Below are 16,908 nucleotides of genomic sequence, written 5' to 3' on the forward strand. Positions count from 1 at the left end.
GCTCTTATTAAGCCATAAAAACTCAAAAAGGCCTAAAATTGCATCCTTTTTACTCACTTGTCTCCTGCTTGGTAGATCTACAAATTGTCTGCAAACCCGGAATAAAAAGTTCGGATCTTCCACAAAATCGTACTGATTTCGGCAAATCCTTTTCTTCGAAATTGTGTGGTATTATTTTTTGCTGAATCTCCGACAAAGTCTGTTTTCTCTTCTTACCGATTTTGCCCTCCAACGACTCGGCGACGCAGACGTTGGTACCCAGAAAGAAGCCAGGAAGGCCCAAATTCGTTGCTCGATAATCACAAATTCCAGCCCCTGCAGGTATTTCAATGTTGTGCAATATGAAATGGCCATTGTTGCAGAAGCTAAAATTTTTAGGGTTGGGAGAGGACAAGGGCCATTGTTGCATCAGAGCGCGTAGGGGGAGGATCTGCAGATTAGGATCATGCACTTGGACGCCTCCACCTTTGATCGGGGCCAATTCAGCCACGTCATCGGGACTCCCTTGATTCCCTCTGGTTCGGTTTGAGCTAGCTCTGGTGCGGCTATTGATGAAGCAATTGGGGTGCTGTTAGGTTGGGGAATGCGAAATCGGAGGGGATTCCGGTGATTAAGGGAAATTGGGGTTTTCCGGATGATGGTTTTTGCAGTTGGAAGGACCCCTAAGGCGATAGAGAAGGGGGGCAAAGAGAGGGAGGGAGAGGCAGAGAAGGGGGGCGAAGAGAGGGAGGGAGAGACAGAGAGGTCACGAGGAAGAAGAGTGGGAGAAGAGAGTCATTTGCCTTCAAAAAGGAAGGACATAAATGGTAACACAATGTTTAGTATGACTTTCCAGTAAATTGACTTTGGCCTACCAAACAATGGTTTAAGCTAAAAAAAGTTTGTACCAAACATCATTAAAGCCAACATTAATAATCTAAAATTGTTGCAATTCACGTTAACTGGGATTCCAGTAAAAGCCAAGATTGCTACCAATCATGCCCGAAGAGTAAAAGAGTAGGTGTCTACAAAAAATAACGTGGTGATAGTGAATCAGTAATCAACCCTTCCTATCAATGGGAAGCAGCAGAACAGGTACTAATGAGTCATTGCCGGAATTTACCCGTTACAACGTCCTCACAAAAATCAATCAACCGTCAAATACCAATACAAGGGAACTAATCTAATATCTACTCACCGCGTGTGCTATTATTCTCCAGCCAAAGACTGGAAAGCACACCCCGGCTCGAGAACCCCCAATGAATTGTTTACCCTGCAAATCTCCCCATTTTGAGGCCTGCACAATTGTTTACCCTGCAAATCGCCCCATTTTGAGGCCTGCACAAAAAATATGATGATGCCTTTACTCTAAACTTGGTTAATTTGTTCGCTGCTCCCCACCGTGGAAACTTGTAAATTTCCCCTGTTGTTAGATTCCAAATCGAGGCAAATGTTGTTAGCAAAGTCAGCTTGTTGAAGTTAATCAGTGGCAGATCATCAGCACTCTGATAAATAATTTAGTTCAACTGCTCCTTGTGCCCGAAAACTGATGGTCCTCTGACTTTAAAGCGCCTAGGCCCTATCTCAATCTGCCGAGGTTCCCTCCTCACTTTCCCCACCTCATTCTCATGCCTTTCATCTCTGTCAAATTCTCCATGCTTACTTACAACTTCGTTTCCCGTTCTCTTAAACTTGATTGAGATAGGAATGGCTCTCGCCTTCAGCGGTTTGTCCCTTGACAGACCAGCTAAGTCTTCTTTTGATTCGGCAGAATTACAATTACTATCAGCAGTAGAACACCACTCATATGATGTTATCTGCTTGCAATGTACTTCTGGTTGGAGCTTCTTGAGACGCTTGAATCCCTGAATACATAAACTAATATTGTAAAAAATAAATGAAATACGAAATGTAATCAGAGATCTCCCATTAAATAGTGCACCAACTGTTTAGTTAGTGTGATCAAGTGTAAAGGTGAAACATGATTTGGTCATTCTCAGATAAATTTGATAAGTCAGGACAACATCACCAGCATCCTCGTTTTATGAAACAAAACCACGTTTGTTTTAGTCAGTAGTGCAAAATACTAACCGTTTTACACCAAAACAATACATTCTAAAGGTGCAACAGAGCTATAAATTGGGTCAGAAAATAACTAAGAGAGCTATTGGTAAATATTTTTATAGAAATGGTTGCAGCTGAATGCTGGAGTGCATTTATCTAGATATTTTTAGTTCCCTCTTTTTCAGCTGATTAAAAGGGAAAAGGCCCTATTTCTCCAAATTTCATGTAGGCTTTTCCTTTGCTATTATAAACATACAAGCAAATAGTAGAATACTATAACAAATAAATGAAACTGACTGTATAAGGATTATAGATGCTCTAAAACAACAAAAATGGCTTAAATTCTCTACCTGTTCTTCAGTATTAACATGGCCAGCGTCACATACAATCTTCAGGTCCACTTTACAAGATCTCCGTTTGACACGGAAAATTTCTGAATCTGAATCATCACTTTCTTCAGTAATGGTACTTCTGGTAGCCAGACAGTGATCAATTGTGCTTTGGGAACCAATATATTCACTACATGAGGCTTTTGAGACTTCCGAGGTATTTCCAACAATGTGTCTGGACAACAGCTGAGACATTTGATTCTTCATGTTGGGCACTTTGTGTTCCTATGATGCCAACAAAAATTCATAGCCATGTAAGTTGACTTCTTGAATACAAAGTCTATATACTTGGTCGTGTGTGTGTATGTGTGTGTGCACGACTATGTGGAACAAACAACTTAAACGAGAATAAATCCGTGTGTGCGTGACTGTGTGGAACAAACAACTTAAACGAGAATGAATCTTACATTGGTGTTACAGTGAGGATTTTCAGTTGACATTAGTGACGATGAACCAAAAGCAGAATCGTAATAACAATATGAAGTTTGAGTCCCAGTTGATCCATTGCCATCACAAAGGGGATGATTTGTAACTTGGGAGGTTTCATGAGAAATTTCGCAGTAAGGTATATAACTATCACTTTCAGCTCCTGAGAATATGCTAGATAGCAAAACAAAGTCCTCACTCTTTCGACAACATTTTTCAACCTCAAGTGACATACTCTCCTCCTGTTCAAACTGCCTCGCCACAGCTTCCATATCCAAGATATCTTCCCTCACAGACAGTGTTAGAATACCTCCACAATTCAAATCAATCGATCTGATATCTGATGTGAAACCAAAAAAATTTCATCATTATCGTATAACAATCTCGGTGAGGATTAGTTAACAATTAACATGGAGTCTGTCATACCATGGCGAAGGCACAAAGGATGCAAGTAACACCGGCAATTGAGATATGCTACATAGCAATCACGTTTGCATAGACTGCAAAGAATTGTTCCATGGGAAAAAGAAGAGACATCAATGCATTCATTCAATTGCATCACACACCAGCGAGCACGATGCTGAAATCGGATCAAATTTACAAAAGAAACCTTAATGTTTTCCTGACATATCAAATCTTGATATGAATATTCTGGGTCTGAAAGCTCCACACTAGCACGAAGCAGCATTGCTTCTTTGCATAGGAGCTCCTCTTGAGGAAGGAGAGGAGTTCTGTTAAGCAAAGCATAGCGCCGGCTAGCTATTGTTCCCAACGGAAACCAATCACCAACAGCAAAGTTGACAGCTTCACCACAATTGAAACCTAAAGCCCCAAAATCAAAAATACTTCACTAATTAGAAAGATCAGGTGACAACATTATCAAAAGGGTACCAAGTTCCAGAGAAAAACTGTAAACCACAAGTTCTTAGAGGAGAAAATTCAAGACATACCATGACTGAATCCGGCATGATAAGCCCTGGGGAAAGTTATAACATATTCACCAGGCTTCTGCACAGCTTTATAAACAGGAATATCATGTTCTAGCAAAACTTTGGGTGGAAACAATGTCGTCTTGCCTAAAAGGACATCAAAAGCTCCATCCTCACCCTTAGATGACAATATTTCTTGAGTATAAACATGCTCCCTGACAACCTTTTCAAAATCAAGAGCTGCAGGACCAGGAATGCCATACCAAGTTTTTGCTGCCCCACAGTGATGATAATTGATGCTGCATATGCAAAAAAAGGCATCAGCTTAGACCTGAAGGAACCAAAATGGTTGTTAATCAAGTAGGAGAGTGCCTACCTGTATAAGTAATGATCTTCCACGTGCCATGCAAACAAGCTAAAAAGCATTCCAATGTAAAGCATCGGTTCAGTGACTCCCTTGGATAGACCAAATATAAATTTAGAACATTCCTTAACTCATATAACATAAAGTGCCAATAAAAGGGATTCAATTTACCGGAACAGAAGTTTCTAGAAGACGCAGTATGGATTTTGGCAACCGCGAGAGTTTCTGAAATCAAATTATACAAGAGTTACTTATATGTCCGCATAAATATCCTGAACAAGCTTAAGAAAAGCTAGATATCACAGAAAGGAGGAAGTGGTGAAAGAGAATGGTTATGCAGTTCTGTAAGAAAATGAAGAATGGTAATTCATGGAGAACATTTTTCTGACACTAGAATGAGCTTTGAAAGGAATGGATATGGAATAAACTCAAGCTCACAAATATCATGACCTGTACATGGGTAACTAGCAGTAAAAAAGAAGGCATATAATTATCTCAAATATGAAAAACTTCCAATAAGGGAAAAGTGGCAAGGTATTAGAAGAAAGCCATAAAGATCATAAATCAGGGTTTCATGGACTACAAAATCATGCGACTCAGAATATGTAAGTCCCTCAGAAGTACATGTTTCTTGGTTCCATTTGCTTGGTAGAATGAGATTCCAAGACCAAAGGTAATTAGAGTATCAGATAAAAACATAATTAAGGGAATTTTTGTTTGGTGGAGTCAAGACCTTCAAGTTCCATCTGCTTTTTCCAAGCGGATCACTGGGAGAAGATGAAAATGCACTACCATCTACATCACATGCATATTCAACACTTTCGGTCTTTCCACAAGCTATTTCATGCCAAAATTCTTTTTCCATGAATGAGGGAGGAAGGCATCCAGCACTATAATATCTACGAGCAAAAATCTTGTTCGCCATTTTCTCGAAGTCACGAAATGTATAGTTTCTGAAAAAGCACACTCGTATCGAAAGGTTTAAAATAAATAAGTAAGAGTATCATATCTCATATTAAAAAAATCAAGTATTCACCTTCCACTCATGAAAAAAGTGACCTTGTCAACGCTGTCCCATTCAGCCAAGCAAAGAGGCTGCACCCTAGTAGTAAATTTGAAACCAGCTTTCTCTTTCATAAGAACTACACCAGCAGGAACAGAAGCACTCACAGGAGATACAATCTTGCAGATACCTGAAGATGAAGTAAAATTTCAGTAGTAGTTTTCAATCCAAGAATCTATAACACCAAACTATTATAAACAATTATTGACGATAAAGTGAATGGAGGAAGACATGTAACACTAAAACACTGGAGTAGGACAAAATGTATCATCATTTAATAGGTCAAACAATATAAGCCTCCGCTCAGTTATGTGATAACCAAACCTAGAAAACTTGAGTAGAACTCAAGCAGAGAGAAAAGATATGGTAAAACCTATTTATCAAAGAGAAAAGGTATAGTAATTGAACAGAAAATATTTGCATGAACCAAGAATGTGAAATTAGCGTACCATATTTTGAGGCTTCTGGAGCTATCTTTTGCAAATAAACTAAAGGATCCTGGAATTCCTCCACACTTGGAGTGTACACCGGACATTCCAGTATTTTCTGAGTCCATTCAAAGTCAGGTGTATCAAACTTTGCAACTTTGCGCTTATAAAATTCAGCTCTTTCATTTAAATTGCTGCTAATATTTGAGGACATAAAGGAGTTTCTATGCATCCTCACACCACATGGTGCGGGTCTTAAAGCTTCCCCACCACTTCTATGCATGATGTTAGTCAAACAGTAGGAATCATCTTCCCTTTCTATTTTCATCTGATCTAGCCTTTCACACTTCAAAAAATCCAGTTTAGATTCTTTTAACACACAACCCTTCCTTCCACCTGCCAAACAAAGCAATAAAATTAAGATGTATGCATGTACTCATACCTTAGTCTAGATTGAAACAAAAACATCTTTACAAGTACAATCTAATAGGCAGTGCACATAATCAAAATATACCTATTTCCATCAATTTGGTAAGCAAACCACGAAAGGGTAACCTGTTTTCACCATTTCACTTTCTTTTGTTTCCTTTATTGGAAAAACTCAAAAATAATTTTTGGGTATCATATCATGGCTCTATCCTTCTCATCAGGAAAAACTACAAAGTAATGTTTCCTTGCCTTATGTAACACATTATAAGCAGTGTGATATGTGATCAAAATCCCAAATTATAGTACTGATTGAAAACAGAGTGCAAAAACAATAGATGCATCATATACATACATATATCTCTCCCGCATAGGCAACGACGACAAAAAAACAATAAAAAATAATGAATAGATCAATTGGATGACAATTGTGAATATTTCAACAATTAGGAGCATTATCATAAGAATGCTTCAGATCCAAACGATCAAAAGTCAGCCATATAAACTACAGAAATTGAAAACGGAAAATAAAAGAAATGATGAGGCACGATTCAATAGACTACAGTTACAACTACTTACCATCTCATAGCGCAAAACTTCAGTATTAGACTCCGTCTTGTCCACATTTTAGCCGGAAACAGAAAAATCAGAACAAATGTCGACTGAAAATTCCCTAGGCAACGATTCAGGGACAAACGAACAACGAAAACTCGATTATACCTCCCACATTCTCCCTTAACCGAGTCAAACTCAGATCAGAGCGTTTCCACCCACCGAGTTACCCAGCCAGCGAAACAGGCGTTGGCGCCTTGCGAGACGGAGTCGGAATCAAAATACCCGGCGGCACTGTTTCGCCGGCGAGAGGGCAATTTTCCGGCGGGTGTAGAGACAAGCAAGCACAATCGCGTTTTGTAAGTACGGAGAGGGGAACAGTAGATGGAATCTTGACAAAAGTGGGTTTTGGAAACCGTAAAAGAAGAGGAAATTATAATTTAATATAATTTCTCTGTAATTCGTCACAATTGAATTGATTAAACAAGCATTAATTACAATTATTTCTGTAATCTTGTTTATGCTTGAGAAAAGGAGCGAAAAAGAAGTGGTCGTTGTTAGTTGGTGCTGCAGCTGGATTGCCCATTTTGCCCCTTAACGGGGTGGATATTTACTGGTGTATTTAGGGAAAGAGATCTTTTCCGTAGGGGTTAAAATGGAATGACGATATTACTAAGGAGTTTGTTAGGAGGTAGTAATAGTTACGTGGGGTGAGGAACAGGTAATGGGTATAGGGACGCAGTATCCTCGGCCGTTGGATTTTCGTATTAACGGTCACGAAACAATATAATATCAGGAACGGAGAAACGGAAATATGGACTAGAGTTTACGACTTTACACATTTGATACACATTGAATCTTTTCTTGACATCATATCCCACTACATACGTTTTAAATCATATTGTATTTTTCGGTTTTTTCTTTTTCTTAGAATCAAAACAACTTGGTAAACATATTACATATCACAAATATTATAACTTTATGGACGAACAGAAACAGCATATGACTTTCAGTTGGTTACACGTAAGACATAATAATAGTAAAATACAATATAAGATTAGTCACAATAAAATTTGTATAGAACTAAAATAGTCATGAGATGAGAGTAAAAGCGACATAGTTAATACTCCCTCCTCTGTATACTTTTCTTTTCATTTGTTTGACAAAAATATATCTCATTTCTGTTTATGGAAATTTCTCTAAACTCATCGCTTATATAAATCAATTTATTTACAACTTATGCCATTTGGTTCATCATTAAACATAGTAATATGGTTCTCATTATTTACTTTAGCTATTACTCTTCATTTTTCTTACTTTATCAATTCTATATCAGTTCTTGTACCATTTCAAATTCACATATTTTTATAGAATAGATAGAGTATTTTATATTAGGACATCCACAATAGTCCACCCCGTAGCATGTTTTATAGCAATTTATAGTTCTCTAAGTTTGAATTCTGTAGTCCTACCAATTCACCTGCATGGCCAGACTATTGCCTGCACTATCTTTTCAACAACTATAGTATTGTACTATTATTATTATTTTTATTTTTATTTTTATTTTCAAATATAATCAAAAAATGAAACATACATAAATTTAAGACCACAATATGAAACTCTTCATTTTATTAAAAAGCCATAAAAGTACAATTGAAAATGCTATAAATAAAACTACAATTTCAATGATTACATGACTAAATTTCTTCGATGGAAAGTGAGTTGGGAAAAGAGATTGGAGGACGTGAAAAATGAATATAAAATATGGTGTATTAATAAAGTGAAAAATAAGAAATAAAATAAAAATTAGAAAAACTCTAAAACGGGCTATAGTCCAGACTCAAATGAGGACTATAAGCTGTACAATGATCGTCTACCCTATACTCGGCTCGGCGGACTAAGTCAAGGGTGTGGGCACTGGGCGCATGCACGTCATCATCTGCCCACCTACAATGACAAACGATGAGACAGATAATGCATAGGTTGGATTATCGTCCAGCCCATTATGGATGCCCTTAGCAGTAATTTCGCAACTTAAAAAAAACCTTTCTTTTAGGAATAGAAAAAAACTTGAAAACCTTAGGTAAAGGAAAAACCGAAAAGTATGAAGCGGCGCCGTTTCAGTCTGGATCCCTTGTTTTGACTTTGAATCGACCCCAATCGTCTACCTACCGACGTTCTCGTCTCTCTCCGGAACGAAGGTTTGCATCTTCTTCTCTTTCGCTCTTCTATTTCGACTTTCCGTCACTTACCGCTTGTTCAATTCCTACTTTTATAAGAAATATTTCATCTTTAAGAGAGTTTGGATGTTTGAATGATGGACGCGTTGGGGGCCGCATGGATGATCAAGTGGCGATATTGGTTCGTTGTTTTTTGTGATATTAGCTGTAGTTGCTGGCTTTGAGAAGTTCTTAAATAATACTACTAACCTAGATCTTAAGAATGATGCTCAGAGATTCTGCTATCATAAACATGAATTGGCTTGTATTTAATAGATTTATGCTTCATCTAGGTTAGATTTTTAATTATGAGTGTAGATTCAGGACTTATGAGAATGAAGTTTACAGAAAAGAACTAAAATCCCCTTTTTTCTGATTTTGACAGCAACATTTTGGTGAATTAATTGATTAATTGGTTGCAATTTGTGTATCGCCTTATTTGTTTGGACATGACCTGAGAAGTGGCTCTGATATGCAGGCTTTCTCCACCTGCTGCGATGGATTTGTTTCTTTGAATCAAAGCTTAAGACTAAGGCATATGCAACTCTTTTCGCTGTACTATTGGCTGTGAATAGGTTGTTAAGCATTGATCAAATTTGGAAAAATGAACACAAAGTTCGAAAAGGTATTGGATAGTGGCAGAAGCGTTGTTGTTGATCTGAAGAGAAAGAGGCCAGAACGATGCATCATCCCTTCAAAAAAGGGAGCTACTCATGTGCCGTTCACTCTGCACTGCCCTCCAGTATCATCAATCAATAAGATCAACAAGCGGAGGAAACTAGATGGATCCGTAAACAAGTATTGCAGTTTTACTTTGCCATCTGGGAAGCGTCTGCTTAATAATTATTCCAACTTTAAGAAAAGTGGGAATTTGCAGCGCTTGATGTATCGTGACAATGATGAGTGGAATGATTTTTCCCTTGACATCATTACACGTGTCAACAGGGATCTTCTTGTTGGCAAGCCTGCAATTGAAGTGGAGTTTAATGGAAACAAGATTCTGCTTGATTTCTTGTATATGATGCAGTTGGACCTGAATACCGGTATGCATCGGCCTATTGCTTGGATTGATGCCTGTGGAAACTGTTTTTTCCCTGAAATATTTAGTGATTATGATGAAACAAATAGTTATGACAATGAATTTTCTGAAGGCAAAGGTGCTATAAACTTGCATTTGGAGATTGCTATAGATGGATTAGATAATGAGTCTAGTGGGGAATCAAATATGATTGTCGAGCAGGTACATGCTCATGAGAGTGCTGCTCCTAGAAATATTGATGATGGAACTGATGATAGTTGCAAAGAGGCATCATATGAGGGTGCCAATGTGAAATTTGAGGACAGTCAGCCAATTGAAGTTCAAGTGGTTAGTCCTGTACCTAGCTCATTGAGAAGTGACACTGTCAAGGAGCTGTTTGTAAAAAGTATTAGCTCAGCTGCTGTGGAGATTGTGGAAATGCATCATTGTACTAGTATTTTGATGAAAAGTCGGTTGGAACTATTTGAGAAACAGGCAGAAATCACAAAAAAGTACCGCGGAGATGCAAATGTTCAGTATGCGTGGCTTCCTTGTTTGAAAGAATCTGTTTCAAGCATACTAAAGTATGGGCTAGGGCATTACAAGCCCTTGAAGATGAAACCCTTCAATGGTATGGGGATACATCTGATCCCTGCAAATGGGACACAGATCAGGTTGGTTTAACTGCTATCTTATATGCATATAATAAAAAATTGTGTGCATGATATAAATATATAAAGAAATGACTCCTTATGTATTAATGTGTCATCCTACTTATATTTCTGATGTTTCATTTGATTTTATTTTGTTCTTCAAAAAACCTGTGCTTTGGAAATTTCTGTTCATGCTGATGATCTAGATTGTCATGTGAGTTCTATTCTGGTTAACATTCTTTATGTCTTATACCACAGATCTGCAATCAGTATTATATAGTTAGGCAGTTCATTGTTTAGGATGAGAATCACCATTAGATTCTGACTGCAAAGAAGTTTATGTAGAATTACATTCTTGTACTATATTTTGGTCTGGACTATTTTTCCGCATGGTTCTATATCCTCTGTTTTTTTCAGTATTGGTTGTTTAGACGTTGATGAAAATGATACACGGCATATGGTATTCTGTCGTGTTATAATGGGAAATATGGAGCTTGTTAGTGGTGGATCAACTCAATTCCATCCCAGTAGTGAGGAATTTGATAGTGGTGTTGACAAACTTCCAAATCCAAATCGTTATGTCGTATGGAACATGAATGTGACTTCTCACATCTACCCTGAATGTGCGATTAGTTTCAAGATGACTTCTGATGTTGAAGGTAATGGTTTAGCCCTTCCTTCAAGTTTCTCATTTGGTTTCATCTTCAAACTTATTTATATTTAGTTAGTTATAGTGTTTCATATCCTAGCATCTTACATGCGGCTGTGTTATTTACTTATTTTCATGCTGTCGTGTACTTTCTGAATACGCCAATACGGTCATGCGGTTCTTCTCAGTGATTTATTACAAGTTGGCTATTTATTAGTAATTTATGCTCTTTCGTTACTAGAGATATAATCTATATTTCTTGGGCTAGGTTTTGGATATACTCAATGAAACCCAAGTATTGGTTACACTCTACTTAGCTTGAACCTTTCAACTACCTGAACATCAATTATTAAGAATGCGAGGGGCTTGTGTATTATAATAAGCTATTTATAAAGAATTTTTTCTCATGTCTAGACTCACTATTCCGTTAAAAGGAAAATGTGTCACTATTTAATTAGCTGTTGAGCTTTTCATTTTGCTCTAAACTTTCAGTGCTTGAGTGCATTTGTTCAATTTCTTCTACAGAACCTGTTTTTGGGAAAGAAAGCATGGTTAATCTTCCTGTCTTCAATACTTGTTTCAAAGGACCTCAAAACCAGGTATGCGTTACCAGTTTGTTGTTCCTGTAGATGTGTGTTCAAGATCATTCGTTTATTCTCTATTTCTCTCTGCCTCTCCCTTCCTTTTATTTATTCATGTGGTGCATTTTAGGTTGTCTTTTTCCTTTTTTCTTACACCTTTACTTATACTTTTTTCCCCCTCGTGACTGGTACTAATGAGATTCATGCATGGAATAGTACTTTCTCTTTGTTCCAAAAACATTGAAGGTATACAAGTATTTTAAATACAACAAGGAATTTAATAATAATGTGTATTATTTCTAATCATGTGGTTACAATCATTATTTGTCTCATGTGTAAGTCCGTATGAAATACTGGAATTCTATGTTGTTGCTGCACATTATGTGGGCTGTTTTTAAAAAAATATTCATAGTTGATGACTGTTTGGATTGTAAGTAGAATCCATTTTCAATCATTCAAGTGCCATGGGAAACTTCAGCTATAAGATATGATCCTAATAATAATTTTCTTTTGGTACAATAAACTCTTTACCTATTAAATGAGATTTTGGTGTGCCTATCTTAATCACATTTTAATTTTGATAAAGTACCCAAGCAAATTACTAGTTGTAGAAGAGAAGAGAAAACCCAGAAAAGGGTGTAGAGACTCTAGATATAAATGGAATTGGAAAACAGCATCGGGAAGAAAAGGGTGTAGAGACTGTAGATATAAATGGAATTGGAAAACAGCATCGGGAAGAACTCTTGTCAGGAACTTTGCGCCAGTCCTGCAAATCTGTCGAAACAACAATTGAAGGGGATTCCATCCCTAATTCTTTACTTCATCCGTATTTGTAGTTTGTACTAAAGGGTTTACAAGTGGATAAAACTAGCTTGAAAGTAAAATATAAGATAGTACTATCGTGTAATCATAAATAGAAATAAAATAAACCAATCCAGAATCCACATGTAGCCTAATCAACTGAACACTACAACTCCAATTGACTAGATACAGAATTAAGGTGATGCAACGTCAACAACTTGATTGCTACTGATGCCCTTTCCATGGGTGCGAGTAAACAAGAGCTCCAATTGTGTGGTTGTCATGAAAACTCTTGTTAAGGACTACTGGAATTAGCAGAAGGTCGGAACAGTTGGTAGAGTTAAATAACAGTGGTAGAGAGAACAAAAACCAGAAAAATGGTAGGAATAATATTTCCATTTGTGTAATTCGAAAACAGTACCAGAATAGTTCCTTTCATCAACAAAGCTAATAAGCTGAAACAAGTCAACTATCCGTAAGTGTTGATATATCCCAACTCCTATGATGCATGTGTGAGCCCTCCGGCGTTAAAGATGGAGACTTGCCGTAGGAGTTTATCTTTTAGTTGTTTTCTAGTTTTGAGTTTGATTTCAATTATTTTGTTTGTGTCAGGGATTGAATTTATTTGCAGCCATTTCGTATTAAGATTAGAAGTTGAGTTTGGATATAACTTTATTTCCTAAGGCCTTATTGTTTATTTTTCATTTTCAATTAGTATTAGGATTTTTTGTTGCTTAAATAAAGGCCTTATTGTTTGTTTGTTTTAGCCTTTTGAGAATTTAATAAACAAGATTTAGAAACTTGATTCTCTATCGGTTGGTTTCGTTTCCCTCACATGTTCGGCCATTCTCGAGAGCGATTTGACATCATCCTTACTTCAGCTTTACTTGGATAAAAATATCTCTCAAGTGCTAAATACTCTAACATGACATAAATACAATTTATAGGTGACTGGTGACATCAGAAAAATTTAGATAAAATTGATTAAATACCTTCCTCCTGTAGCCACATCAATTGGTAGACAAATTCTCTCAAATTAGTGACTCCATAAAGACGATCCCTTGTTACCTTTTCAGTTCTTCATAATAAAATTTATCAAGAGCCTCTCCTATTTTCTAATGAACATAAGATAATGCGGAGTGACTCTAGAATCGTGTTAGAGGAATTGCTTATTGTCTGGATTATATAATATGTTGGGATGTGGCTTTATTGCTGATAGCTGCTATGTCTCAGTGAGGATGTTTGGTTATACAACGCCAGAAGGTGCATGAGTGTTGGTGAACTGTTGAATGTGCTTTGCTGGGTAGACTCAGGTTCCCAACCTGCAATCCACAGCAGTTGGGAGCGAAATGAGATGTTCTTGTGACGCTAAAAACTTTTACCTTAAAGAATCAATAGGATGCAGTCACACAGATCCTCTATTTTCTTCCGAAAGCACGTCATTTCATCTGTTTTAACTTTAGGTTACAGCACCTTAGTTAAGCACTCCATATTTCCACTACTTATTTGCTTTTCTCAGTTTCATGCACTTCCATTTCAATGATACGCTCCCGAGTCTAATTTTTTTGTCAGAGCAACTGTGTTATTAGGCAAGCTATAATTTAACATGGAATGATTTTGGGTGGTCAGTTTCAATAATCATAAAATGTCTTGCTACCAGATGGCAGGAATAAAATTTCAAGCTAGGACCCCTAAGAGTCCTTGGATGCCATTTCCTATGCTTTTAGCTGCCATTTCAAGCAAAATCCCTTCTCAGCACATGGACCTTGTGAAGACCAACTATTTGTTGTTCAGAGTATGCTGGTTGACTCATCAAAATATTATCTAACTGCAATAGTTTTCTGCTATACTAATAGTATTTTGCTGGTTGACAGAATAAAAGTATTAGTCGGGATACGTTTGTGAAGAAATTGAGGACGATTGTTGGTGATAATTTACTGAAGTCAGCAATAACAAGTCTTCAGTGCAAGGTATGGCCCTATTTAGTTGGTATACTCTCTGAATGAATGTCACGGCCAAACAATGAGATGCTATCTTTGGCTTTCTGCAGGTGTCATCGAACTCCAGCGTTGAAACGGTTTGCAGCTAAGCATGAGTGATCAAAAGTTGAATTATCTAATGTCTAAGTGAGTTTGAAGTTTCTGCTAGTATTATTTTGCTATGTTTGTCTCTCTCCAATTACACTTGTTTGTGAGTAAATTGGTTGGAAAAAAACTTACATATGTTTGTTTTGACAGATTTTTTTGATATTTTTCACATATTATAGACGCTCTAAATATAGTTAATTTTGTCTGGTCAACAATGTTGGAAAAAATTGTTTGGTCTTACGGACTTGAGGCGAAAACTGAATAAAGCTTCCCAAAATGAGTTTTTTTTTTTTGGCAAAATCAGTGAAAACGGACTGTGGGTTTAAACCTGCATTTGGCGTATGCAGCTTAGGTAACAATCAACGCAGTTGGTCCGGTTTAAAACCTGCATTCGATAAATGCGGTTTTGTTGAAACTCATCAGAATGTATTCCTTTTTCGCTATCCTGCATGACCACACCACAAGCACATGCGAAAGTCTGAGAAGATTTTTTTTGGCTTGAGGCAACTCTTGTTTGGGTATGAAAATATTTTCCAAAGTGGCAAATAGGTATTTTGTTTACGTTGTACTCCCTCTGTCCATAAAGTGTTGTCCAAGTTTGATTTGACACGGATTTTAAGAAATGTGGGGAAAAGTGAGTGAAAAAAGTTAGTGGAATGTAGCTCTCGCATTTATATGATTTGATTGCCGCACTTTAATTTGGAGAGTGAAAACTAAACTATGAAACATAGGGGTGTATTATATTGCTAATTATTTAAATTACTAACTCTGCTAACTCATTAATATTTTGTATTAAAAATGTCAATACGGTGAAATTAAAATGTCAACACATAATATCAACACATTATATTGAAGTTCAATAAAATTATGTGTTGATATTTAATGCCATCGTGTTGACATTTTTAATACACTGCATTGATGAGTTAGCAAGTTAGCAACTTAAGAAAGTTAACAATTGATCACACCCCAATGAAACATATTATAAAACTTTGTTAAACTCCCGTTGGGAACACACAATTATAAAATTAAGAACAATGACTAAACTTGTCACTAGAAATGAAATTGAATCAAGCAAATTTCTCACCAATATAAAGTTTATCATTGTTTATTTTATTTTATTTTTAAGAAATAAAGTTAGCCCCTAATCCACCTCTCCACTTTTATAGCTACTAGTATCACATCTGTGCTATGCACAGATTAATACTCCTTCCGTCCATAAAAAATAGTCCTATTTATGGACGACACGAGTTTTAATGATAAATTGGTAAAGTAAGAGAGAAGTGAAGAAAAGTAAATAAAGTATGAGAGAGAGGGGAAAAAGTATGAGAGAAGATGAGAAAAAGTAAATAAAGTGGAAGAAAAAGTTTTTATTTTTGAAATGGTACTATTTTACATGGACACCCCAAAATGGCAAAATGAGACTATTTTTTTATGGACGGAGGGATTATATTTTTAAAACATTAATTTTTCAATTTTAAATTAATTAAACAAATTAGAATCAATATTAACAATGAACAATATGAGTAACAATTTTAGTTATACGAGAATAAAAAATCTATACAAATCAACATTGAAGCATTATAAATTTGAAACAAATCACATAATATAATGTTTAAACAATAAATCATGGAGTAGGAAGATAAAAATCTATCACAATATAGAATTAAATACAATGGATAATTACTCATCATTTTTAAAACTTCTTTATACACTACATTAACTTTAAAATTAAAATCAAATCATTACAAACTAAAACCTTCAATTCTTCACAATTTGTGACTCTTCAACAGAACTCGTAGGTAAAGTCGTCTGCCTCGCCTAAAACTACAATTAAATAAAGAACAAAATCAATTTGCAATGCACAAAATCAATAATCAGTATGTATTAAAACGATCATCCGTAGAGAAAAGCATAAGATGCATGAGACCCATGAAAGTACACAATCGAACAATTCACACAACATAATTTTGTGGAGGCTTCCCTAGCCATCCAAATCAAGAAGATAAAACTATAGTGACTACAAATTAACATCAATCAAAGTGACAAATAGAGAATAAAAGTATTTATTTACCAGGGAATAGGAGAGGGAGGTGAATATGTCTACTGGGTGAGAATATATATAGCACAAATGATTCCATGAATGTAACCAACCTGTTAATTTTCAAAACTCAGCCTGTTAATTTCACCTAAATCAAATATAAATATAACAGTAATTATATACTATCAAATTAAAGAAAAGAATATTAATTAGAAAGAGAAATAGAAGTACCCCATAGCCAA

The 16,908-nt window shown here is 36.2% G+C and overlaps 2 protein-coding genes across 5 annotated transcripts; one reads left to right on the forward strand and one right to left on the reverse strand.

Annotated features, from left to right (window-relative positions):
• Window positions 1-908: 908 nt before the first annotated feature.
• On the reverse strand, window positions 909-7,009 carry LOC125186442 (lysine-specific demethylase JMJ706-like). 2 transcript variants are annotated; one of them, XM_048082809.1, is made up of 12 exons: window positions 6,648-7,009; window positions 5,664-6,038; window positions 5,188-5,344; window positions 4,885-5,104; window positions 4,323-4,376; window positions 4,164-4,243; window positions 3,965-4,086; window positions 3,809-3,874; window positions 3,285-3,680; window positions 2,840-3,198; window positions 2,394-2,657; window positions 909-1,844 (listed from the first exon to the last, which is right to left on the reverse strand). In XM_048082809.1, exons 2-12 carry the CDS (start codon window positions 5,968-5,970, stop codon window positions 1,497-1,499), a joined length of 2,373 nt encoding a protein of 790 aa, XP_047938766.1. In that variant the 5' UTR covers window positions 5,971-6,038; window positions 6,648-7,009; the 3' UTR covers window positions 909-1,496. The 2 variants fall into 2 exon arrangements, with proteins under 2 accessions (XP_047938766.1, XP_047938765.1); XM_048082808.1 differs by having other exon boundaries at window positions 3,809-4,086.
• A 1,673-nt stretch (window positions 7,010-8,682) lies between these two features.
• Window positions 8,683-14,840, forward strand: LOC125188622 (inactive poly [ADP-ribose] polymerase RCD1-like). 3 transcript variants are annotated; one of them, XM_048085576.1, is made up of 8 exons: window positions 8,683-8,821; window positions 9,318-9,882; window positions 9,991-10,531; window positions 10,928-11,169; window positions 11,685-11,758; window positions 14,202-14,336; window positions 14,416-14,511; window positions 14,592-14,840. In XM_048085576.1, exons 2-8 carry the CDS (start codon window positions 9,444-9,446, stop codon window positions 14,628-14,630), a joined length of 1,566 nt encoding a protein of 521 aa, XP_047941533.1. In that variant the 5' UTR covers window positions 8,683-8,821; window positions 9,318-9,443; the 3' UTR covers window positions 14,631-14,840. The 3 variants fall into 3 exon arrangements, with proteins under 3 accessions (XP_047941533.1, XP_047941531.1, XP_047941532.1); XM_048085574.1 differs by having other exon boundaries at window positions 9,318-10,531; XM_048085575.1 differs by lacking the exon at window positions 8,683-8,821 and adding an exon at window positions 8,903-8,981 and having other exon boundaries at window positions 9,318-10,531.
• The last annotated feature ends 2,068 nt before the right edge of the window (window positions 14,841-16,908 follow it).

This window comes from Salvia hispanica, chromosome 5 (genome assembly GCF_023119035.1).
Source record: "Salvia hispanica cultivar TCC Black 2014 chromosome 5, UniMelb_Shisp_WGS_1.0, whole genome shotgun sequence".
Classification (NCBI taxonomy): Eukaryota; Viridiplantae; Streptophyta; class Magnoliopsida; order Lamiales; family Lamiaceae; genus Salvia; species Salvia hispanica.